The sequence below is a fragment of the Rhodnius prolixus genome, unplaced genomic scaffold, assembly GCF_049639745.1.
Source record: "Rhodnius prolixus isolate KJV_2025 unplaced genomic scaffold, Rpr scaffold_11, whole genome shotgun sequence".
Lineage (NCBI taxonomy): Eukaryota > Metazoa > Arthropoda > Insecta > Hemiptera > Reduviidae > Rhodnius > Rhodnius prolixus.
In genome coordinates this window covers 3,101,899-3,127,451 of record NW_027411625.1, presented here as the reverse complement: position 1 = coordinate 3,127,451, position 25,553 = coordinate 3,101,899, and the positions used below count along the sequence as shown (strand labels likewise).

At 33.0% G+C, this 25,553-nt stretch overlaps 1 protein-coding gene across 4 annotated transcripts in view; it reads right to left on the bottom strand.

The window, feature by feature from the left end:
- Nucleotides 1-3,302: 3,302 nt before the first annotated feature.
- The window catches only part of Myb (proto-oncogene like protein Myb), a 62,515-nt gene continuing 40,264 nt past the window's right edge, over nucleotides 3,303-25,553 (bottom strand). For 2 of the 4 annotated variants that reach the window (XM_074137669.1, XM_074137668.1), the window contains exons 9-15: nucleotides 25,359-25,454; nucleotides 18,669-19,007; nucleotides 16,847-16,951; nucleotides 11,511-11,645; nucleotides 9,508-9,627; nucleotides 9,185-9,335; nucleotides 3,303-7,219 (exon numbers count right to left, since the gene is read on the bottom strand). In XM_074137669.1, coding sequence (XP_073993770.1) covers nucleotides 9,198-9,335; nucleotides 9,508-9,627; nucleotides 11,511-11,645; nucleotides 16,847-16,951; nucleotides 18,669-19,007; nucleotides 25,359-25,454 — 933 coding nt within the window. In that variant the 3' untranslated portion in view covers nucleotides 3,303-7,219; nucleotides 9,185-9,197. The remainder of the gene's footprint in view (nucleotides 7,220-9,184; nucleotides 9,336-9,507; nucleotides 9,628-11,510; nucleotides 11,646-16,846; nucleotides 16,952-18,668; nucleotides 19,008-25,358; nucleotides 25,455-25,553) is intronic. The other 2 variants (XM_074137670.1, XM_074137671.1) reach the window with 2 other exon arrangements.

Genomic DNA, 25,553 nt, shown 5'->3' with positions numbered 1-25,553 from the left:
AATGAAGTCAATCTACGCAAGTGAGCTTTAATTAATTATCTTCTTTTAAATGGGAACTGAGTTTTATTTTATTTTATAGGGAAAAAATTAGTTATTTTACATTATTTCTCCTCCTCCCCGATAAAAAGAAATCCCGGTTTTAAACAGTAACACGACTATTTTCCAATTAGGGCAAGCTTTATGGTTGGATCTTAAATTATCCTTTTTCAACTATAATCTAACTTACAAGAACTCATAAAACTCCCCAAAACAATTTTTCAAGAAAAATTTTGGGCATAATTTTTACGTTAGGCTGTAATTAATTATCTCTTTTTGAGAAAACGTAGCTGTTTTCTCGTAAATCCCTAAATAACTTACGAAACTGCTTTCGGTACCGCTAAAGCTTTGGTTCAAGCCCTGAAGAATATAATTGTTAGACCTCTCTTCATATAGTTGTACAAATTTTTTATCAGATTAAAAGAAGAAGAGGATGCTTCTCTTTAACATCCACTTGCTGATATAAGTAGAAAACATGTAGGGCTGATCAACCATAAAAAAAATGACTGCAGTAAGCTAGTTTTTTCTCACTTACTCTTTTACTATCTAGCTGCCTACATGTTGGTCAAGAGAAGTATCCATTCCTTCAACGTTAACTTGTTTCTATGATATCTTTAACACTGGACATACTACAAGAAAATGATAAATGGAGCAAATTACAGCAAATATCAGAATTGAATTTTTTGTACTAACTCTAGAAATTATACAATTATCTTGATAATTGCAATTAAATCTTAACAAGATTAAAATCCTTAGTTTTTCAATACCTAATTTAAATTCTCTATACCCAAGTTCCTAATTAAAATATGGTATATATTTTTTTTTATGAATGTATAAATGTTTATTGAAAAATTCAAAAATAAAAAGAGATCTAGCTATCATTGATGAAACACCTCCCAATAGCTGTACGTAAGTTTTTGTGATTTGACTCTCTATTGAATTTATTCTAATAAGAAGTCAGATTATAGAAATTGTACTTTTTATTTTTATTTTTTGAGTAACTTTTCTCTTCTGATGCTAGGATCAATTGCAATCAGTAGTTTGGTTTCCCTTTAGGCTCTAAAGCTAGCCAGAAGCAAACTCTGAATACTTCCATAAAAAAAAAAAAAGAACATTACTTTTATTAGTGTCTTTCTATATTTCAGCTTGCCAATAACGAAAGCAACACGTTCAAGAATTGTACAAAAAGTTGGCGCTTTTCGCAGCCATCTGCACTTGCTTGTCTACTACATTTGTGACTTTACAATTTGATAGTGTTGGGGCTCAAAGAATGTCCTTTCTGCTACCAACGGGATTTAGCGCAGAGTAAACATCACACCTTCATTTTGAATTGAGAAACTGTATTAAATTTAAATACTGACCACTAACTAGTTCCGTCAATTCCAGACAGGTTTATCACTGCTTTCTTCTTCATTAGGGTCTTCTACTTTTACTTTTTGTGACATGGTTAGGAAAAAGAAAATTAATGCATAATATTATTTTTCGACAACTTGCAACTTGGTTTTAATTGAAAACGAAAATTTAACGGTTAGTATTGGTGGCGTTAATGTAGGAAGTCCTATAAAGCCAACAATTCTTCGTACAATTAGTTGTTTCAATGCTCATTGTTCACTCTATTTTATTCGTTGCTTTTTATTACCACCTCCAGAATGTCTATATATTTTTGACAAACATTTGTGCCATGTTGAAAAAAAAATTAAAATGTATTATTATGGAAATGGTAGAGTCATTTCTGAAGAAGATTTTAGTTTGAAACTGTTTCGAATCAAGCTTCTCAATTACTTACCTTCGCAAAAAATAACGACATTCGACACAGCAAGAAAAGTATGAAAAAATTCTAACTATAGACCGTAACTAGTAACCAAGAGGTTCGATGTGATAAAACACTCCAGATTTTTTTAAAAATCCAATTGATACTATTACTCATCACTAAAAGTAGTAATAGCAACACACTTTGCACTTAAACTAAATAAATACCCTAAAGTTCACTTCTTTTTGCCTAGAATTTAACGTAATTTGTAGACTAAATCTAAAAACACTGTTAAAATCAAGTGTAGCGATGCAGTCAGATTTGCTTTTATTGTGTCCAGAAGGAAAGTAAATTGTTGAACGCAGATTTCACATCAATGATCGCTGACCCAAATATCAGGTAGAACTTGCAATGGCACAATAATCCTAGATTAGGGAAGTTTATCAAGATGGAAAAAATCTGAGCCTCTGCAGTGAAGGTTTTCTTACAGAGGAATTATTTCTAAGTTTATTAGCCAGAGCCCACTTTCTTGGCTAGATTTCTGTGTGCCTCAGACTTTACGTTGTCATGGGAAGAATGGAGCAAACCAACATTTTCAATATAAAAGCTGATCTTGTGAATGCAATCACCAGTCTCCTTTGAATACTTATTAATTTTCAGCATACATGAATAATTAATTTACACTTTCAACATTGATATGAGATTTGTGCATATTCAAACCATCGAAGAATTGTCTCCTACATTGTTCAATTTTAATATAAATGTCCTTACCAGCTCAATACAGCTATTTCTAAATCACCTCTGGTGCTTATGACTTCCATAGGAATTAAAATATGGAAGATGCTCATAATTTAAACAGGCTTTTCAAAAGGATGCCGCATCAAAATCTGGGTAGATCACAATGATCTTAAATTAAATATGGCTGAAATACTAGCATACTAAATTCTAAAACCATTGGTTGTAATACTAGTATTATGTTTGACCAACATCTATTTTGGATATACCATGTATTCGAATAGCCAAACGGTTCATCCTTATCCTTAGAACCATGGACTATCACCACTGTTTCCTCCAAAAATCTGCCAATGCTTATCACCTCTCTAATTATTTCTAATTCAATGTCTGGCTTATGCGGGGTTTCTTATGGGGGCATAAAAATAATATAAACCGTTCGATGATGTGTTTCAAGATACCCAAAGCCTTTTCAAGAAACCTAATTACCTTATTCTGCTTGGCATTTTCTAGCTTTTTTTTCAGAGACTGTCGCCAATATTTTCTTGAAGCCATCCTGTTCCACACAAATTTAATTTCAAATACATTTGATCATCCTTGTCCTTAAATAAAATTCAATTTTCTGGAAATTAAATTTCTAGAGCCATTTTCAAAATAATCACATATTTATTATCCTTACTGAGACTTTTATTTTTGAGATATTCTGCTAACGATGTACATACATTTTTTCATGTTGCTTAAAGTATTTTTAGGGGATTGAAAAACAAAGAAAAACTAGGCCTAATAAAATAAATATTCGAAACACTTTATTCAAATAGTTGCCCTTATTTTTTTTAACCTACAAGCTACAGCATCTTGTTTTACAATAATGCTGTGAGTTTATCACATAAACAAAAAATGTTAATAATTACTGCTTACTAATATTTTTTTTTTAATAATTCTCGTTTATATTTAAAAAAAAAAACAACAACTTAAAACTAGAAATAATATTTCATTATACAAAATTTTCAAAAGTGAATAATTTATTTTTGGGAAGGTGCTACGTTTAATTATTATACAATATAAAATAAAAACTAATCAATAAAATAACTAAATACTACAAAAGTTCATACAAAGAATAATAACCAGATTTAAGTTTATAAATGTTTTAATAATTTTTATAATTATTAAAGATAAAAGTTTAAATTTAATACAATTCATCTCAGGTTGCTCAGAAAAGTTTTGTCGGTAAATTTTTTTGAAGGATTTTATGAAATTCTTTTCCAGGAATTCATCTTTTTTCGAGGATTTCTGTTGTTTACATAGATGTGAGAATTAAGGGAACGGAGTTTTAAACAATGTATAAGTTTAATGAGTTCTTTTGATTCACCATTTGTCAAAAAAGAAAGTTGAAAACGTTTTGCAGATAAAATTGTATATTTATAAACTAGAACGTTGCAGAGCGGCAGGCGAAGAATGGTTTCCTTAAAACACTCTCCTTCTTCCTTACTAACCCCTTACAGACCAAATGAGATAAATATACGCGGTAGTGGAAAAGTTTAGGTAACTTCAAATGTCTATCACGTAAATTGCATCCATCAACTTGGTTTTGTCAAGATATATATAGAAGAAAATAGAAAATCCTCCCAGGAGAGTACTTGCCAGATCAAAAGCGACTTTATTCACACCTCTCCATCTCCACCTGATGAAAAGATACAAACAATTTTTTCTTTATGTTTCTCACACTCGTTAAACAATTTTTTTTTATAATGGATAATTATCACATTATTGGGCAATCATTTCTCCCAACTGTTGTAGTAATCTCAGTCTTTATTCGCTGGAGATATAATTCGCATTGAATCACGTACCAAGTATGATTACAAATCATAATTCCTTATCAAACAAATTCACTTAGTGAAGTGAAATAATACAGTGCTATGATTCCGTAGTATGGTGAAAGAATGATAGCATTTGTATCAAGCACAACACTTTTGTTAACACTGTTATAAAAACTAATTTTTTTTATAACTTTTTGTCTAAACAAGACTTTCTGATATAATAGACCAAGTAAGAAGACGATCAGCAATTCTCCTTATAAGAGTAAGTATTGTTAAGGTAGAAATCATGGAAATCATTATCAAAATATTACTGGCAAATGTTTCAGAAAAAATAGTATTTATTAATTAAAAAAAAAAATCAGCGCCTAAAAATCGTTAAAAAAAATAAATGCAAATGGGAAAAATTAATTTGTGATTATTTTTTATTTCTTAAAACAAAAGTGCAATGCGATCTATATGCTTTTCTGCAATTTGTATGTTAAGGGAGGAATGTTGGATAAATTACCTAAGTGTATGTATGTTTTCTCACCTTTTGCTGAGAAAATCAGTCGTATTTTTGAAAATTGGTCTTTTTAAATAAATAATTGCTCTAATGCAAGAAGTTTTTCTATATATAAGAACTCAGAAGACATTAAAACACTTTCTTATATTTTTATTAACACTGCCAAAAAGGACAGTTGAATCAGCGTTTATCGTCAAAAAGTGAACATTTGAAGAACACCCAACTTGGACCATTTTTTTCTTTTTTTACATGTTTAATGTTGCAAAAATGAATTACTTAAAAAAGAAATCCTATTAAACTTAAATTTACCAACAATATTTTCTGATCACCTTATTATTTTGAAATAGTATGTACATTACTATCGATTCTGACTTAAAAAATAAAATAAATAATGGAATAACTATTTTTCTATTTTTATTTTTTTGCTGTTGACTAGGCAATACCTCAGTTGCTCATATGAATATCATGCCTACAATCTTAGTTTGCTGTATTTGATGCTTTTCTTGAACTGAACAAGCACTTCATGGGCTACTACAGGCGTTCTTCCGTGGAGAGGACTGCTGGGTCGTCGGACTATGTCTTTTCTGCCTACTCTGATAACCCATCGTTCAAACACACAGGGCCGTATTTGCTACCCGGGATCTTTTTTGAGAGTCCAAGGAGGCTGAATCACTTGAAGAATGAATTTCACCACTGGATAATTTTTAAAAAGATGTTCATCAGCCATTGCGAATTGTGAAGAAAAGTTCATTGTTATTTAATAGAAAAAAAGACAGCAAATCCAATTAGACCGATATATGAATAAACTAGTACCAGGATCAGAAATAAAGAAACTTAGAAGTGATGCTTTTTTAGTAAAAGTAACGTCGAATGTCCATTTCGAATAGTTATTTAAATAATTAAAAATTAGAACAAATTGTTCCTAAACAATTTAAATCCCACAAAAACTTGAATGTTCCAAATAAATTTTTTTCTACTCCTCTACTGCAAAGAAGAAGAAATAAAAAAAATTATTAGCATCTCACGTAGGAACTGAAGTGAAAAGATTGAAAACAAAGAAGAACGTGTAGAGTCATTGACTTCAGCAGTGGTGATTACCTTTGATTCCCCTGTATTTCCTAAAAAAGTGAAGTTAGGTTACTTACTATTAGCAGCTAAACTGGATATTCAAAGCCCGTTGCGCTGCTTCAAGTACTTAATATATGCTTACACATCGGCAACCTGCACCCGCGAGTCCTATATGCGGCTTTTATGGAGAGGGTTGAGGCACGAAAGTGAATGCAGTAATCCATTAAAATATGTAAATTGTACAAAACTGATTTTGACGACCTCTGACTGCCGCGTCCACAACTCTTCTCAGACACAAAGCTCGTCTAAAACGTTAAGGATCTCTGATAGATACTTAGCTCTTTGAAGCAGTGCAAATAATCAAACCAAAATTGAAAATCTAGGACAGTACAATAATATAAGGTAGCAAATAGCCAATAGTAGTGGATTCCATTTATTATAAAATCTTAATTCAAATGAGTATCGTAGTTGGAATATAAATGTATTTCCAACTCATAGGGAAGAATTGTGGAAGTTAATATCAGTGGAATGAAGATATGGTCGGCTTCTAACTTCGGTTAATACACCTCTCTGAAACATTATGTTTACAGAAAACTTAATTCAAACCAGATATTGCGCTCTACATGCTACATTATATAAGCCACAGAAAATATTATTAGCAAGGTTTAAGAGGTTTGTGGTGGTGTAGCAAACTTGTGAGAGAAGATATCTGCCAAGAAATATCCATTAATTCCCACTGTAAAAGTTAACTTACTCTAGCAGATTACTGTATGCTCCATATACAATCCTCCCTAGCAAAGAATAAATCCCATCGAATTTAAATGAATTCCAAGAGCAATTGGAATGACCAAACTCATTGCTTGGAGATATTAATATAATGGGTTCTGCCCAAAAAACCCACGCTAATCGATAGAAAGAAAAACCTTCGATGTAGCCTTTCGGAATAGAGCGAAATCACATGCTCTAATTAAGCAGGATTTGACATCCAAATGAACAACTGAATGTATCTTTCGATTCCTTAATGGACTAAAATTTAATTTTTATTTTGGAACAGTTTTTGTTCAAAGGCACCATCTTTCTTCTGAAAATTGTATACTGCAATTTATGAAGAGTTTAAATTCAATTTCACTTAAATCTGGTACGCTGTCGTTCCTTTTCAAAAATTACATCTTATTTGTATTCTTAGAGCTGTAAAATTTAGAACTTTATTTATATATATAACAATTTTTTAAATAAAATTTTTGACGGTAGTGTACTGATGCAATATGTGGAATGAAGATATGGTCGGCTTCTAACTTCGGTTAATACACCTCTCTGAAATAAAGAAAATAATATAATTTTTTAGAAATTTGTGCTTGATAAAATTGATTTCAAACGAATAATTTGAAATAATGTTTGAAGTACACCCAACTCTTTTTTTTACACGGTTGATGCGTTCCTTAGAAAACAGTGTAAAAAAATACATGCGACATATGATAAATTTGGAGATATGTTCCACAATTTTAAAAAATCGTGTAAGATGAAAAAACTCAAAATAATTTCCCAAAAAAAGTAATAAATCCATATTACATATTTATAAAACAAAAACAATTCATTCTTATTACAAAAAAATTAAAATTAGTGTACAGTGGAAATTCAGTCCTTAAGAACATATACAAATTCAAAGTGAAATTAGGAATAAAAATAAATTACGCAACTATTCATCGCTACTTGATAACAAGCGTGCACGTTTATTACGAACTGGATAAAAAATGCTAACATCAGTAAATATGTCCAGTATATTTGATATACTAAACACTGAATAACCAAATGCTGTTTTCAAGTTGCTAAAAAAGTGATTATAAAATTCGGGTATTCCCCGTTAGCTCCGGAATACAAAGTAAAAAAAGCCATGAAGTCATATGACGTCAACAAAACCAAGTCACTACATGGGTGGGCGTAAACCGACCGACTTCTGATCACGCTGTAAAATTAGAATTACAAAATTTTTGGGGGGATTCGTGCTGGAACAAAAAATTTGTGTAAAAAAGTGGTTATTACTTATAACTTAAGTAACTTATTGGTTACCTTGTTATTTCAAAATCGTGTAAAAAAATACCGTATAAAAAAAGAGTTGGGTGTAATTTATTTCATGGACTTATTTCAAATAATCTGATGAACTAATTATTTTTATTAGTTACAGGTGTAGTTGTAGAAAAAGCTAATTTCAGTTTCTACAATCCTCAACTTTATTCTTACTTTTAATAGTTACAGAACTGAAGCAAACAAATGGCAGTTAAAGTAATTCTTAAATATAAATTGTTTTGCTTTCTCTTACTACGTGCAAAAAAAAATTAAATTCATTCAGATTTTCTATTCTGAGAATAAAAAGAGATTTGATTTCAAGTGATTTTTCAGATTTCTATTTTGTGATTTTTGTCTTAAACAACCCCCTACGATTGGTAGTTAGTATATCGGAATTATTAGACAATGTTTTTTTGGAGGAAAATTCATTTCAATCATCTTTAAACTATGTACGTACATTATAATAAGAACACTACATCAATCATTTACTTTAGTTTGTAATTTTTTCGGAAAATTTCATTTGTGGAAGGACGGTGATGTAATGATCCTCGCCTCTTCGAAATAATGTACGATTCTGTATACTAAATTTATGGCTCAAATTTTGATTTCAAAAAAATCTTTTTAATAGGAATGCAACTCTAACGAACAGTTTTGTGTATATCATGAACACTAAAAAATATGTTTAGTTCTATTATTTTGAGCCGAAACATTCTTCCGCTAGTTTTTTAGAGAGGTCCTGGGCGAAGAAGACTTCTTCTCTTTCTACAGAACATTTTTAAGGGTTCCAGGGATGTCACGACAAGGAAAAGGCACAGTATCTAAATCTTTGTAAATAATATTGGATTTTTGAGAAAAAATCAGCATCTGTACTGTATGAATCTGTGTGTAACAATAACATCCTCAAAATTATACTTTTCTTTAAAAAAATCAACTAATTACAAGGCAATTAATTAATTATTTAACCTAATTCTATTTTAATCACTTGAATCTTCAAGTAATTAAACAGTAATTAAGGAAATAAGTGAATAATTGAATTTGTAAGAAACTATGAAACTCTAATGCTGCCAGCTCCTTCCAAGTAACCTAAGATGTGCCTTTATCAACATCAATCCAGAAAAGATACTTTCCCAACTCCAAGTATAAGAGCCGGGAACAATCCTATAGTAAAAGAAAGTAACAAGTATACAATAATGAAATATATAAATCATAACATACCAGAGAGATAATTTTATTGTGGACTAGAAGGTTGTATGTTCATCTGACGGTTGTTATAATCGTTAGTGGTGAGATACTTATAGGCGAGTTGCGTGAGAAGCAGCTGATCCTTCGTCTTGCCACAGGCCACCATTTCCCACTTCATATTTAACTGCAATATCGTAAAAATAAAAATAATTTAGGATAGCTAAACTACAATTAGGACCCAGAGTATATGTAAAAAAGAAAATCAAGAGAAAGTACATAGCTTATGTAGTTTTTTTTTTTTACTAGACTGTTTACAGCTAAAATTCCAAATATATATTTAAGTAAAATGAAATTACCGTCTCATCCAGTAACCTCCGACAACTTTCATAAGCATCGCTCTCATCATCGACTGTCAGGTTTCGATAGTTGGTTTGTGTTGAGTTTCGAGATGTATCTCCATCCATAACATCTTTACTCTAAAACAAAACAGAGCAATAATATAGGCTCCAAAAACCTGGATATAACAGATGTTTCTAAATTATTGTATGTTTATGGTCTTTAATTTAGAACAGGTTTCGGATTTCATTACACATCAAGATGCTTTATCAGGATTGTACGAGGGTCGTTTGAAAAGTCCGTGCAAAGTCAGAGAGATAGCACCACTGGCGCGTATCGAGGTTATGTATAGTTAGTAGCAACTCTTGGAAGAACTCACACCAAGTTTCAGCCAGATCGGTCTATCGAGGAAGTCGAGTGATTTTCAAAAAATGGACGAAAAAGAATTTCGTGTGTTGATTAAACACTACTTCATGAAAGGCAAAACGCCTCAGGAGACTAAAGAGAAGCTTGATAAACATTATGGTGACTCTGCACCTTCGATTAGAACAGTTTATAAGTGGTTTCAAAATTTTCGGAGTGGCCATATGGACACAAGTGACGCTGAACGTTCTGGACGCCCTATTGAGGTTACTACTCCAGAAATCATTGATAAAATCCATGATATGGTGATGGATGACAGAAGAGTGAAGGTGCGTGAGATTGCTAGTGCTGTGGGCATCTCGAATGAACGGGTACATAATATTTTGCATCAACATTTGGACATGACAAAGCTATACGCAAGATGGGTGCCGCGATTGCTCACGCTTGACCAAAAACGAAATCGTGTGAAGTGTTGCAAGGACGGTTTGCAGCTGTTCCAGAAGAATCCGCAGGACTTTAAGCGTCGTTTCGTCACTGTGGATGAAACATGGATACATCACTACACTCCTGAGACCAAAGAACAATCTAAACAATGGGTTACCAAGGGGGAATCTGCGCCAAAAATGGCGAAGACCGTTCCTTCGGCCGGAAAGATTATGGCGACTGTCTTTTGGGATTCGCAAGGAATAATCCTCATCGACTATCTGGAAAAGGGTAAAACTATTACAGATGCATATTATTCATCGTTATTGGACCGTTTGAAAACCGAGCTGCAAGAAAAACGCCCACGATTGGCCCACAAAAAAGTCCTTTTCCATCACGACAACGCACCAGCTCACACCTCAGCAGTTGTGGTCGCAAAATTAATGGAAATAAGGTTCCAACTCGTTTCACATCCCCCCTATTCTCCAGACTTGGCTCCCTCGGACTACTATTTGTTCCCCAATATGAAGAAATGGCTGGCGGGAAAAAGATTTTATTCAAACAAGGAGGTGATTGCAGAAACGAATGGCTATTTTTCAGACTTGGACAAATCCTATTATTCGGAAGGGATCAACAAACTAGAGCAGCGTTGGACGAAGTGTATAAGCCTAAAAGGAGACCATGTTGAAAAATAAAAAAGGTTTACCCCAAAAAATTAAGTAGTTTTTATTTTTGCACGGACTTTTCAAACGACTCTCATATAAGGTATTTGACATTCACTTATTCAATTTCTACCAAACAAAACATATATTTATTCAAATTACCCCTCCAAAACCCCTTCAAATTAATTTTCTCGAAAAAAATTAAAATTAAAACTGCCCGATAAAAAAGGGTTGATGCCAAAAAGAGTACGAAAAAGTGTAATGTAAAAATATCTAACTTTGACAATTTTTCTCTTTTTCTTTTAAAGATAAAATTCTCAAATTTTCTTTAGCATATAGAGAATATACTCGTTTGTAAGTGCAATTGTTTTGCAAAACTCGAACGTATCTAAATGGCTGGAGATACGAGCTGAAGTATGAATGAAATGCCAACATCTGATCAAAGGTATTAGCTGATTTGTGTACCTTTTGTCGTATAATCAACCATTATCCTTACACTGTTTAAACTTTTTGTTATTGAAATAAAAATGATGGACCTAACGTACTCGAAAGTTATAAATTTTCATCAAACGTACCAAGTGAGTAGGTTGATAGGCATTTGTCCATGAGGAAGCAAGAGCTTTTCTCGCTCTTTTGTGCGGTTGTGTATTTTCCTTTCCTTGATGTACGCTGGTGCCTTTTCTTTTGCTTGAATAACCACTATCTTCGCCCTGAAAAATAAAAAAAACAACCTATACTGGAGTATTTTACTTATTAGTAAACTTAACATTTTGTACAAGAATGTAACAAAAGTCAGTGCGCTTTTCACTTTACAAAAATAATTTTAAAATATAATGTGATTAAATTACTTCCTCTTAAAGGATGTAAGTGAAATCAAGCACCAGATACAATAACTTCTTCTAAGGGGGGGGGAAAGAGAAATTAAACTGCGATTACAGTACTTCCTATTAAGAAACATAAGAACAATTAAACTGCAATTACTGTATTTCTCTCTAAGAGAGCCAAAAGAAATTTAATCGCAAGTACGGTAAGATTGCAATACTTCTCTTTGTAGATGTAAGAACAGGATGGAACATTAATGTTACGTAAGGGAGCCCTTCTTCTTTCAAAGTTGTGTCAAAATAACGCTAAGATTTACTTTCAGCAGGTATGGATAATACTCAAAATGAAAGTTTTAAATTCGCAATAGATATATTATTTATTGCACTTATTTGATAGTGTCTGGAACAAGGAAATTACCCCTAAAGACTTGCTGAAAATTAAATTCAAATTTATTAAAATAATAATAATGATCCACTAGATCCTGGTAGTGTAAAGACCTATATCTTTGTTTAACACAGTTATCAAATTATTCACAAAAATAATTTTCAAAAGATTCACCCTTAGGATGAAATCTAGAAATTTGATTCCCCCAGAGCTACTGGAGTTTAGAAAGGATAATTATTATAGGGATGTAATCTTCTCACTAGCTGGTATTATCAGTTTAGATTAAAAGCTATTTTTACAGTACATATTTGAATAAATCTAAAAGATGCATGATGATTCCGTGCAGCATTCTTAGTTATGGAACAAATTAAATTCTCTTGGCATTAACAAGCAATTTTGAAGAATGTTAATGTCATTAACTCCAAAAACAACTTATCTTCTACAGAAGTTCCCTTAACTCAAGGGATTGTACCAGAGAAATTCCTGAGCCCAATGCTCTTTTATTTTTATACCTGAGAAATGGCTCATTTTTTGAAAAGCCTGGTCAGTTTGGAATTGACTTTGCTTCGAGTAAAAATTAGTAATTAGACTAGAACGAATTACAACTAGGAACGAAGTTCAAGCTCCATTTAAACTTCTATTAACTAATTTTAAATAATACTAAAAAAATATTAAATATAAAAAGGGCCGTGGTTTTCTAGTTCAAAGATGCATAGGTTTATATTAGGCAAATATTAAATTGAAAATTACAAGTTCCTCTAATTATTTAGGTCTTAACTTATCTAGTTCTCTTAGTTAAAACCTAGCTTGAAGAGCGAAATTTAATATGGTTAATTCAGCTGTGTTTAATTATTAAAAAAAAAATGTAAGTGAGACACTTGGGCCTCATAAGTTCGGTTAATTCGACAGTTTAGCTGCGATGTTATTGTATATTCTACCGAGATTTGAGGTAGTAATTACGTATAGTAAGATACTAGAGAGAGGCCAGTTTTACACCTGACGATTAAATTCCAGAAGAAACCAGTAGGCCTTTAGGCTGAAATTATCTAGTAGAATCTTGAATTGGTTTATAGTGCTAATACGGCAGGAACTCTGTTTAAATCACAAAAATAATTTGTAACAAATTAAGTAACTTGGAAAAAATTTTGTTCTTTTGCTTATTTGGTATTCAGAGTTTAAGCAATGCACACCCTGAGTTTTCCGAATGTAACCTACAACAATTTGAAAGTAGTCTGATTTGGTAGGATTATTTACTTAGCAAGTAAGAATATATAATTAATTTTAAATATAATTTACACTACAGACAGCGTTGCTTGCTAAACTTAGACCATATTTATTGCGTACTAAGTGTGACAAATGTGAATAAAATTAGAGTGCTAGCTCAACTCAGATTAATTATTAAAAATTCTCTTCACTTTTTTGCAAATGGCAAAGGTATAAGTTTTACCCTTAACTGACCAGTTTGTAAATAGCATAATGCTTTGAAGATCTTCATCACTTCCTGTATTATAGTAGTAAACACAATATGTATAGGGATCAGTATTCCTAAAAAATATTTTGGTTTATCAGACTAGATAGTTAGCTCTATGGGAACTTTACTCTATGACATTAACAATGAGAAGACTAATGATGTATTCTTATAAGCAATAGTATGTCAAAATATTACATCTAAACTAATAAGTTGACCTTAAATATGTAATTTCAATTTATTTTCTTTCTTCCTTCAGTTTATTTAAAGGATGAGGAAATTATTATCTAATTTTTCCCCTGCAAAATTATGGGTTCTTTTTTTTTTTTTTTTTTTTTTCTTAGCACTACAGCCCGTGAAGAGCCCTGGCCTCTACAGTAATTTTCCTCCATTCCTCTCTCTCTCTCGCCTTTTGGCGCCATCTCCTTACTCCCTGTAGCCGCATATCCTCCTCTATCTCATCCTGCCACCTTCTTCTCGGCCTGCCCACCTTACGTCTGCCTTCGGGTCGGCCCAAGAACAGCTTCTGCACACTTCTCTCATTGACCATTCTCACAACGTGCCCTGCCCAGTCCAGCCTTTTCCCCTTCACTTCCCCTACCAGATCCGGTGACGCGTACAGCTGCTGCAGTTCAGAATTTTTCCTAATCTGCCATGTACCATTTATCTGTTTTGCTCCGAAAATCCTCCGCAAAATTTTACGTTCCCATATTCGGAGCATATTACATTCACTTTTGTTTAAAATCCACGTTTCACATGCATAGGTAACAACAGGACGTATAACTGTTTTATAAATTCTGATTTTATGCTTGCGAGAGACAACTGTTGATTTTAACAATCTATTTAGGGCAAAGTAGCATTTATTTCCGGAAGCAAGCCTATCTTTTATCTCGGTTTTAACCTCTCGCTCCCGTGTAAATATGGCCCCCAAATATTTGAAGGATTTAACATTCTCAAAACTTATCCCATTTACCACTACAGAGGGTCGGTTGCCACATCTATTATCATATCTGGAGGACAGCATATATTTCGTTTTATCGTAATTCAGCTGTAAACCCACCGCTTTGGCACCTTTTTCTAACTGGTCATAACTTTCCTCTAACGCTCTGAATGTTCTGCAAACCAGCACCACATCGTCAGCGTACGCCAAATACTGCATTGACCTCGAAAAAATTGTACCATTTGGGTTTACATCAACGCTGCGAATTACTCTCTCCAACGTAAGGTTGAATAAAATCGTGGACAACACATCCCCTTGCCTCAGTCCTCTGCTGATACTAAATACGTCCGAGAAACCTCCTTGTACTCTCACTCTTGCAGCCGAATTATTTAAGCACATCCGCACCAACCTGATTAGTTTATCGGGGATACCAAACTCCTGAAGTGTCTCATACATTTTTGACCTGTATATACTGTCGTATGCCTGTTTAAAGTCTATAAACAGGTGATGCAAATCTATATTATATTCGTAACATTTTTCGTGCATCAACCTTAACGCAAATATTTGGTCGATAGTTGAGCGGTTCCTACGAAAGCCCGCCTGATAATCTCCCAAAATACTATCTGCGAAACGTGTTAGCCGTTTTGCCACTATCTTTGCCATTACCTTATATACAACCGGTAGCATTGCTATGCCTCTGTAATTTTCGCAAAGGGTCCGGTCTCCTTTTTTAAACAATGGGCATATAATTGCCATGGACCACTCATCTGGCATCTTTTCTTTTTCCCAAACAGCTGCAATTAATTGGAATATTTTCTCACCTAACAGTTCACTCCCAAATTTTAACATTTCGGCAGATATTCCATCTTCCCCAGGTGCCTTGTTATTTTTCAGCTCTGCAATTATTTCCTCTACCTCTTCTTTTTCCGGGACCTCCACATAGTCTTCATTATCCTGTCTCTCGTTTTCCGTTACTATGCTATCTCTTACTGTCTCTTCATGTCCCATATTCAGAAGCTCATCAAAATAATCCACCCATCGCTTTCTTACCTCCGTTACATCACCTATCAACTCTCCATTCTTTCCTCTACAAAACTCCATATCCGGCTGGAATCCTCTTTTCTCTAACTTTATGGCAGTATAAAACTCTTTAATCCTTCCGCATTCACCGTCTTCTTCCATTCTCTTCAACTTTTCTCTTTCAAAAACTCTTTTCTTTTTCCTGCATATTTTTCCGGCTTCTCTGCGCTTTATCCTATATTTCTCTGTAGCGGATCTAGTAGTTTTGGCAATCATGTCTAATCTAGCTTTGTTTCTTTCCTCTATTTTTTCTTTACATTCCTGATCGAACCACTCACTTCTCTGAGCTTTTCCTTTCTTACCTACTGTAGTCTCCACTGCCTTATTAATTGCCTGCTTAATCATTCCCCATTCCTCGTTCACATCTATTTCCTGGGATATGGTGGTGGCATTTCGTAAATTCTTTTCCACTTCCATGAAAGGAAGAAAATTATGGGTTCTATTTCTAATAAATATTTTAAAAATAAGTTTTTAAAACTTACAACAGACACATGTGGGAAACAAAATCTCCCGAATTTCTAGATTAAACACACCATTATTTAAATCGCGGAGACCTCTTCATACGCTGAAAGTAAAAGGAGTAGTAGCTGATAATAAAGTTTTAATAATGTTCACGGAGGGAATAATTATTTGTTAATTAGAATTCAACAGAATGAAAAATTGTGATAGGTCCAAGGGACCATTGCTGAGTCTTAAGAGACCTGATGGAGTGCATAGAGTGCACAGACCCAAGCGATGAATAGTTGTCAGGATCTGTGCTGCTGTGGTAAGCAGGAATTTAGTCATATTAACTTAAGTGTAAGACAATATCATGGTCATTCCTAAAGTTACATTTCCTTTGTATTTTTAGTAAAATCGTGGTAGTTAAAACTTTGGTAACATACTATCTAAGTTGATGATTACTTCGTGTTGATTACAATTTTAAAGAACGTCATTGTAAGGGTTAACTTTGTATCAGGCTGTAACGTTGGTTTTTTTTATTAATAGTAATTCTTTGAGTTGAGACATAAGATAATATTTCGTTTTTTGTTTCGTTCATTGATTGGGTGCATACCACTTCCCTAATTCTGGTCATTTGCGGGGAAAAAATTGAGGCAATAGTGCAAAAGGTATGGTTAAGGAGTAAAAGAGGAAGAAAGCACAGATTATTGTTTTATTATAGTAAAAAGTAATCAAAAACTAAGAAAAAGAAATGTAATAGCTAGTCACCATCTTACCGGTCTAGGTCCACTAGAATCTGTTTCGTAATGATCGGATTGGTCTTCTTGCTCTTTCTGTATGAACTCCTCTATATCTTCAGCAAGACGTGATGGTGTCTCAGGCTATAACAAGAGCGTAATTTATTACTAAACTTTATAATTTATTGCTTATCCAAGAAAAAAAAAGTGCACTCACACCTTGTTTTTTTAAAATTAAAATTATCAAATTCTACTTTAAATTCTTTAATTCTTTATTTTTAAAGATGTAATTAAAACAGATTTTTTAGTAAATATTAATTGACTTTTGATACTAGCACATTCTTTGTAAGCAGCGAAATGGAAACAAGTGATAAGCAAGTTAAGAAGAATTTGTTATAAATGTTAATTTGCTCCACTATTTCTTTATGTTCAATAAAATAGCACAATTCTTTTACAGCAGCATGCCAACCAAGAAGGCAAGTAGTGTGAGTAGATGTTCTCTCCATGCGCATGTTTCTCCCTTCATTTCGTGTCTGGTGCTATTCCGAAAAGGTAGAAGGGTCTGGTTTCCAGTCTAGGATGCCTAAATTTGCTGCTGATGCTACCTAAATTTGGGCTGATGTGTGAAAAGCCTCTTTGGCATTCGTGATCCATCACTGAGTTAGTCCATTCACTAGAACCCAGTATCGAAGACCTGGTGGCTGTTCCACCCCTTTATCATCCACTCTTTTGAGGTTTTGAGGTTGGGGAGATATTAAACAACACGTGACGTAAAAGTCTATCCAACGCACCCTAGCGGTCTCGCCGGTTAATGGTTAATTTAAAAAATCCAGAAGGTGTCCCACATTGAATAGTAAGTACAGCCCAGAGTAGTATAGCAGGAGAATAGGAGGAAACGGTCTTTTCTATTCTATCCAGCCTGACTGCATTGCAATCTGTAGGTTGCGACATGAGAGCACTGGCACTTAGAGAACACAGAAAACACTACTGAAATGATTGGTGGAAAATCCTTGTAAAATAAAAAGATTGTCCGACTAGACCTATAAATTGTTGACGCAATATACCTCTTTTAGCATATTAGTTACATTGTCTGGTAAACACCTGCCACATGCTCTAACTAAATGTAAAGCTAACGTCCCGGAATTCCCACGAAATCTGCGTTCTCTGAAGAAAGATACAAACCAAAGTGATTTTCTTATACTAAGATTTGTATATTAAGATCAAGTTACCCGTTAGAATCATGAAAACAAAAATAAATGATAAAATGTTCTGCATAGTTTCATTTCTGGTCATCCATTTCTTCATGATAAATATGGCAAATTAATTCTCATTTTTATTAAAATCGTACAATTATTACAATATACCCTACACTTTGAAATGAAACTGTATGCAAGAGTTAACGATAATCTTCTTTCCCAGAACCCCACTAAAATTAAATTTTCTGGCGTAAGAATTCAAAAAACAGAGATACATCCATAGCTACAACAGTTTTCGAAAAATCGCAAAAACAGGTAAAATTATTGAGTAAAGACGCGCATTCGATTAGCCGATTTTTATTAAATTGGAAAAATTTGCTTCTTATTAATTCTATGCAGGAGGTAGAATCGTGAAGTTGACTAAAATCATACATAGCAGAGATGCACTTGCCATTTTCTACTAATTATAGTCATACATTCACCACACATTTCTAAAAACAAAACCAAATACAAATTGGAATTCTAGATTTACTGCTAACCATACCCAACACATACATGCGCACACACTCCCTTACACCATCAAATTCTAATTACCAGTAAAAACTCAAAATCGAAAATTCCTCTTACAAGCAGTAAGAGAAAATAAAAAAGCCAGACACACTTACACAATTATACTTCATTCCAATTCTTCTCTCCATCTCTGCCAGCGCTTTTTTGAATGGTGTAGGCGTTTTTGGAGTACCTAATACGCTTTGCTTGACTTTCATTGGCGTCAGTTCACTTTTAGGTGATATATTGTTGGCACCATTTGGCTGTCCATCAGAGCTTTTACGTTCTTTTTTCCCTGATGGACTAGTCAAGTTGGTACTTGTCAACGGAAGAGGAGTTGGAGTAACAAGTGGACCTGGGGACTCAGAACGGCTACTCTTCACTGGCGTCACCATACCTCTGTTTGGCGTTGAGGCCAAGTTGACATCGAACGAAAGATTTGGACTGTTAAGGAACTGTAAAAGAACAATATAGATGGGTAGATATATTTATTTGTTTTTTATTACAATCAGTAACGAAGGAATTGTGATCTATCTCAATACAAATGAATTTTTACAAAAAAAAAAATCGATGATGAACATTATATAAAACTAAACTACAAATATGCTCGTAATATTTTGAACTGTAAGCATACAAATATATAAACAAAAACTGAACACACACATATTTACTGAATACATTGTATAACCATATAATGTATAACCTTTTACACATAGTACTAACATTTCTATTTCTATCAGAGCCGATGATGCGGAGACATGTTCGATTCGAAACAGTTAGATAACAGTTTTTCAAGCTCTACATCAAACAAACCAAACCAAAGCCAACCTAAACCAGAGTTCAAACCAATCTAACGATTAAAAAAGAAAAAATAATAAAAATGGTTTGTTGGATATAAAGGTTTGATTTTTTTAATTAATTTTTTTAAATTTTATCCAACCAACAAACATGTGTCCTCATCAGAGCCTTCGATGTACTGCAGAGCGTCAATTGGGATAAACAACAGGTCTCCTCCAATAATCCCACCCTGCAATGCGTAGTTGTATGAATCTGTAGGGTAAGAGAATCATCTAAGCTTCTCTTTTATGTGTTGACTGTAGAGTTTATGTAATTAAGATTGTATCGAGGGTTGAGTGACAGAGACCTGTCGTATATGATAATTCATGTATGTACATAGTTACCAAGCAACTAATAAACATGTCCACTTTAGAGAGAAGGAACTGAAATATTTTACCTGTAGTAACTGAAGTTAACATAATAAATTGATTGAAAAATTTGAAACCATAACATCTCATGGAAAAACTTTCAATATCGTTAAGTCCAACATTAAAAATAAAAAAGACAATATTTTGAAGTTTAAATCCAGGTTGGATAGTTGAGACGGATTAAAGAGATGGAAGACATTAAAAAACCGTAAGATGAAAAATTAGAAGGAGCAATTTATTCTTGGTTTGTTCAGAAAAGAAGTCAGGGAGATCCTACTTTTCTGGACCTTTATTTTGCAAAAACATGCTAAAAATGAATAAGAGAACCTTAGTGGTCTAGAAGATTTCAAGGCAAACACTGGCTGACTAAAGAAGTTTAAATCACAGACTGGGACAAGAGAACTGAAAATTAAATGAGAATCTCTATCTGGGAGTTTTCTGGCAGCTAAAATTTTAATGCAATATTTTTGGAAGCTCTACCAAAGAACGCTACTCTACATCTCGTGTAAATGACCATAAAACAGGTTTAAATAGGAAATCACTGCCTCTTAAATTTCTGGCTTCTAAACAAGAATCAGTGGCTCCTAGCTTTAATAACAGCAAAGAGCTATTTTCAGTGGATGAAAATATTAAGGACCCTGATTTGCCACCTAATATTAGAACTCTTGTGCAACCGACGGATTAGGGATTATAGAAAAGCTCCAAAGAATATTCAGGAAATAAATGTTACGTCATTTGCTGTTAGCTGAAGATGAAGTAAATGTGGGTCGAATAGTGGACATTTTTTTTAAACATTCTTGGATATAAAAATGCGACAAAGAAGATGTACAATTTTGGTTAAATACTGATGGCAACAATCCTGGTCATTACATTTTTAATTACAACGAAATTTGATCTTATGTACAAGAAGGACCCAGGATTCTTCAGAGACACACGTTTCAACCAGTGACAACGGTGAAGACGAAGAACTAACACAAAGTGTGGCCAAGCAAAAAAAAGGCTTTTGATACATTGACAACTGTAATACATTGGTGGAAACAAGAGTGCATCCCGAGTCAACTCTTCATCTTAAAAGGCATGCGTGATGTGAATATAAGAAAAGAGGGCAAATACTGGTTTAAAAGAAGTGATTACTTTTCAAAATAGTTTAGAAAGATTTAAATGGAACAAATAAGGCACAATAACTTATGTGAACAATAAAACGTATGTATGCACTTGTTCTTCTTATTCCATCAGATCGATTTTCCGAACTACCCTTGGTCCCAATTAGTTCTGATAATCCAAGCTTTACTTTATGTGAAGGAGTGGGGGCTACATGTGGACGTTATACACAATGGTTACATATAAAATACATTCAGTAAATATAAAGATAACAGCAAATCGTAGAAAGCTGCATTAACAGACATAAAAGAGGAAAGAGTTCAATCACAAAAACAAATAAATCATAAACTTTTCAGTATGAAAGCACTCTAAAGCCATAATGATACTGAAGATTTTGAAAAGTGAAACATTAAGTTAACTAAAATGAGCTATACATCTTCGTAAAACAGTTGACTGCAAATATACAAGTAAAAAAAAGCATAAAATATAATCTATAAAATAATATACAAAAGCATCTACTAAACTTTAGTTACATAACAGAAAATACCTTAACAATAGCAAATGTTTTATAAACCAATACAAGCATGGCTTGTTTGGTTATTACATTTATGTACAAGTTTACTTTACTAAGATACACTTTTACTGAACCTACGTATTAGATTTAAATCTTTCCTAAAAATATAAACAATATTCAATATATAAATGTATTAAAATTTCAAATTTGAGCCCGTAACTAAACATATATTTCTAATTCGGATTTATTAAAGTAAATTTTTAGTCTTGTTTTGAACTACGGTTTTTTTTGGAAGTAGATCTGGAAAAACTTTTCAACACATATGAATTTCCTCATCAGTGGTTCTGTTATATGTGAAATTGTGGGTTCTAAGTTAGGCAGTTTTTATGCTATTGTGGTGACTGAATAGGCAGCCGGTTCCAACTGCCTTCTTTGATTGGATTTTGGTATTGACCGGTGATAGGTGGTAGGATGATAGCTTTGTTATACGAGTACATATGTATATGGGGTTATACTTTTGGTTTGTCATTCGTCATTCTGACAATTAATTGAGTTCTCAGATTATTTTTCACCCATCATCTACCACTTTTTGCATGCTCCAGTGCTCATGCTTGTATTGTACGTAGAATGGTAGAGCCTTGTAACTTGAAACATTAAGGTTAAGTTTTGTTTTCTGTTATGCAAATTTCTAATAAGTTCTTGAATCCTTTTTTTTTTATAAATGATTCGAGGTCCACTAGCTAAATTGGCCTGTTTATTGTGCAGGTTTTTGACTTTTATACCTTTGTATCTTTTTTTTTTATAGTGTATTGAGTGCAAAATTAAATGTTCCAGGTTTTACAAACTTCATTAACCTAGAGATCTATTTCTTAAGGGTTTTATATATATGTATATATATTCTCGCCTGGCCTGTTGAGCTGCTCTGAATTGTAACGCTTCTAATTAATACCTAGACAGTTCAGGATATTGGTTAATTTCTTTCAACTAAGAACTTCGATGTAACTATGAACGAGTTAATTAAAGCTCCTGGACCAAATCTTTCAACAAATATGCCTTTCTATTTTTCTAGACAGACTGTTGCCTTTTTCACTATATCTCGAGCACAACATCGTTCCTCAATCTATTGGTGAATTAATCATCTTTCCCCTCTACAAAGCAAAACAAAAAAACATTAACTTTCCTTCCTTCCACACTAGAGGACAGAATTTCACCAGCTAAGCTGGGTATAAACAGAATTTGGTCTATCCTCCTGCTAGATAGTAATGTGCCTTTAAACTCCAAATATAAGATATTCGATGGTATTTCGCGTATAATTTAGCTATGAGACTCAAGTATGGAGTTGTTTCCAGTCATGTGAAGTGTAAACATTGCAAATATATTTTTTTTTATCTGGAAGTTACTCTTCTTACCTTCATCAGCAACTAATTACATGCTGGCAGTCGAAACCTTTCTTGAGTCTCAATAGTGTTTCGCACTTCATCATATTAAGAACTTCGCCATGAGGTTAATATAAGATGTAACGTCTTGGACCTTCTGACGTATGTATTGTCTGGGTGAAAGGGCTTTTAGGTAAATACTGGTATTAATTATCTAGGTGAAAGGGCATTCATGGATAATAAATCGGTAGTCTGTTTGGCACGTAAGACTCCTCCTCAGGGATATGGACCATTTACAAGTCATATTTTAGTAAGATGCTTTACTATGCATTCGCCTCATTACTATGGAACTACGTATTTCAAAAAGGGAAAGCGGACTTTGGATAGCCGTAAGTTTTCCTCACTGTAAAGTGAGAAGATGCACCATGCATGTCAACGAACGAGTATCCCAAGTAGGATTGTCAGGAGTAGAAAGAAAAGACAAAATATAGTTTAACTGTAAAGAGATAACTCGGAAATTTTGTAAAACCAGCAACATTACATTAGGCACTCAATACACAAAAAATACTCACTCACACTTGTTAATTTAGCAATTGTTTAGATAAAATGTCGAGTTTGCGTCGTCAGCTTTTTTCTCTCAGATCTACAGTACTGCAGCATGCTGTGAGTCGCGCAGTCGTATCTGATAGATTTTCCCTAAAGGACTTTCTTAAAAGGAGCAAATCGATCAAGTGATGCTTAATTTTAACAAACGAATTCTGTCGAGGGATGAATTGCTTCAGTTTTTAACATGTCATGAATTCATGAATTTTCAGTCTTATTAGCCTGATTACTAACCGTTTTTGGAATTAATTTCAAAGCATCTGATATTTTTTCATTTCTATATTTTATTAGATTTTTTGTTTGTTACGGGAGTATAGTATATTTACCTTATTTATACGAGATTACTATTTTATTAAGCAAAAGTGAATTTCTTCTCTCAGTTAACCAAATTTTACGAGTATAAATTTATATTCTCATTCTTCAGTGCATGATTTTTGTTCTATTTTGTAAGTAACTTTTTTGACACAATGTTATTTCATTATTTTTCAGTTAAAAAAGTTTTTGTTTTATATTTTTATATTTATTTAACTTTAATGAATTCTGAGAAACATTTAATTTTGTATAACCTCTTTTACGTTTTATATTTTTATTAAACGATTAATAAATTTTTTTTTTTCAAATAAAAATAATTTTATAACTAACATATATTACAATATAACAATATAATTAATATAACACTAATTACATTTACTGTACTTTAGTCTGGATGCTATTGTGGTATAAAAATATATAGGTTTTTGAGTGGAAATTTGATAATCCTAATCGAGTCTAGCAAACCCAGTTGCAAAAGTCGAAAATACTGGAAAGATTAATAATATCTGTCTTAATTTTTGAATTATAAATTATTTGAAGAAATATGAAAGCTCAAACAGGTGAACAATATTAAAGAACTTACAAAGGTACCAAACAAGTAAGTTAAGGAATATCAGGATTTCGAATTCCTTTTACATAATATTTGGAACGCTTTCGAAATAGCTGAATTCGTATTAAATATAAATTATTCTTCAGTCTTATTAAATAACTCTAAACTTGAAAAACGGCATACTAAGAAAACAAACTTAGTTAACAATCTCTAAGTTTGTAAAAAAGATTATCCTTTTTAAAAATCTGGCTTAAATAGCACAAAAATTTCTCTTCCTCACTTTTAAAAAACAAATTTACTTCGAACGTTTCGTTTCCCTAAAATAAACACTAGTATTAGGAAGGTGGGGTAGTGGTGATGCTTCCGCTGGTGTAGTGGATTTTGATTGTTATTAACCTCTGTCTTGAAACACTTGAAATCAACGTCATAGAATATCCAGAATTCAAAAACTCACATAAAATTACTTTTTTATTAGACGTTTCGAAAAAGAGTAAAAGATTTATAATCTGTAATTACCATCCCATGTAAAAAAATTGTTACTTTGTTACAGAGAAAATTCGCCCTAAATGTTGTGTATGTGTATGTGCTCGTAAAATCATACTTTCGGTTCAACTCATCTTGAAATGACGGCTATGCTTCGACAGTCCCTTGAGAACCTTTCAATTTTCTTGGGAAAATGAGTCAAATCGAAGCGATACAACTTTAAATGTGTACTTAGTGAAGGAAATTGAAATAAAAGTAAAAAATATTTTTCCTATTTTTTTTTTTTTAGTAACTTAAAAAACTTGGGGCTTAACGTCCAACTATACTAAATTAGGTGTTGCAAACGGAGTCAGAAACACTTACAGATGATGATTCTATATTCTAACAAATAAAAACTACTGGAGATACTGTACTACTTACAAGTCCACGCTTGTAATCACTTCACCAAAGCACTCTTTTTGACATTATTTTAAGGTTTCAAGGGTTTTATTTTTATTTAGTTATGCTGACTTCACTCAAAACAGACCTATGTCTAAAAAACACTTTTTTTTATCATTCAGGGATCTCAAAATTGGAACCTGCACGAATGCAATCATTTTTCTTCGAAGAAGTAAGTGAAATTAGTGATTATTATTAATTAACGAAAATGAAATTCTAATTACCTGTGACGGGCTGAAAGGGAGTTGTTTAAGCGGTGGTGATGACTTGACAGGCGTCTGATGGGTGAACAAGTCCTTAGGCTTCTCGTCTACATCAGTCTGTAATTTTCACACGTTACATGTGCATTAAAATAAATCTTCAAATCAGAAACCTTACGAATGAACTGAACTCTGAACCTGGCTCCTTCACTTGACATG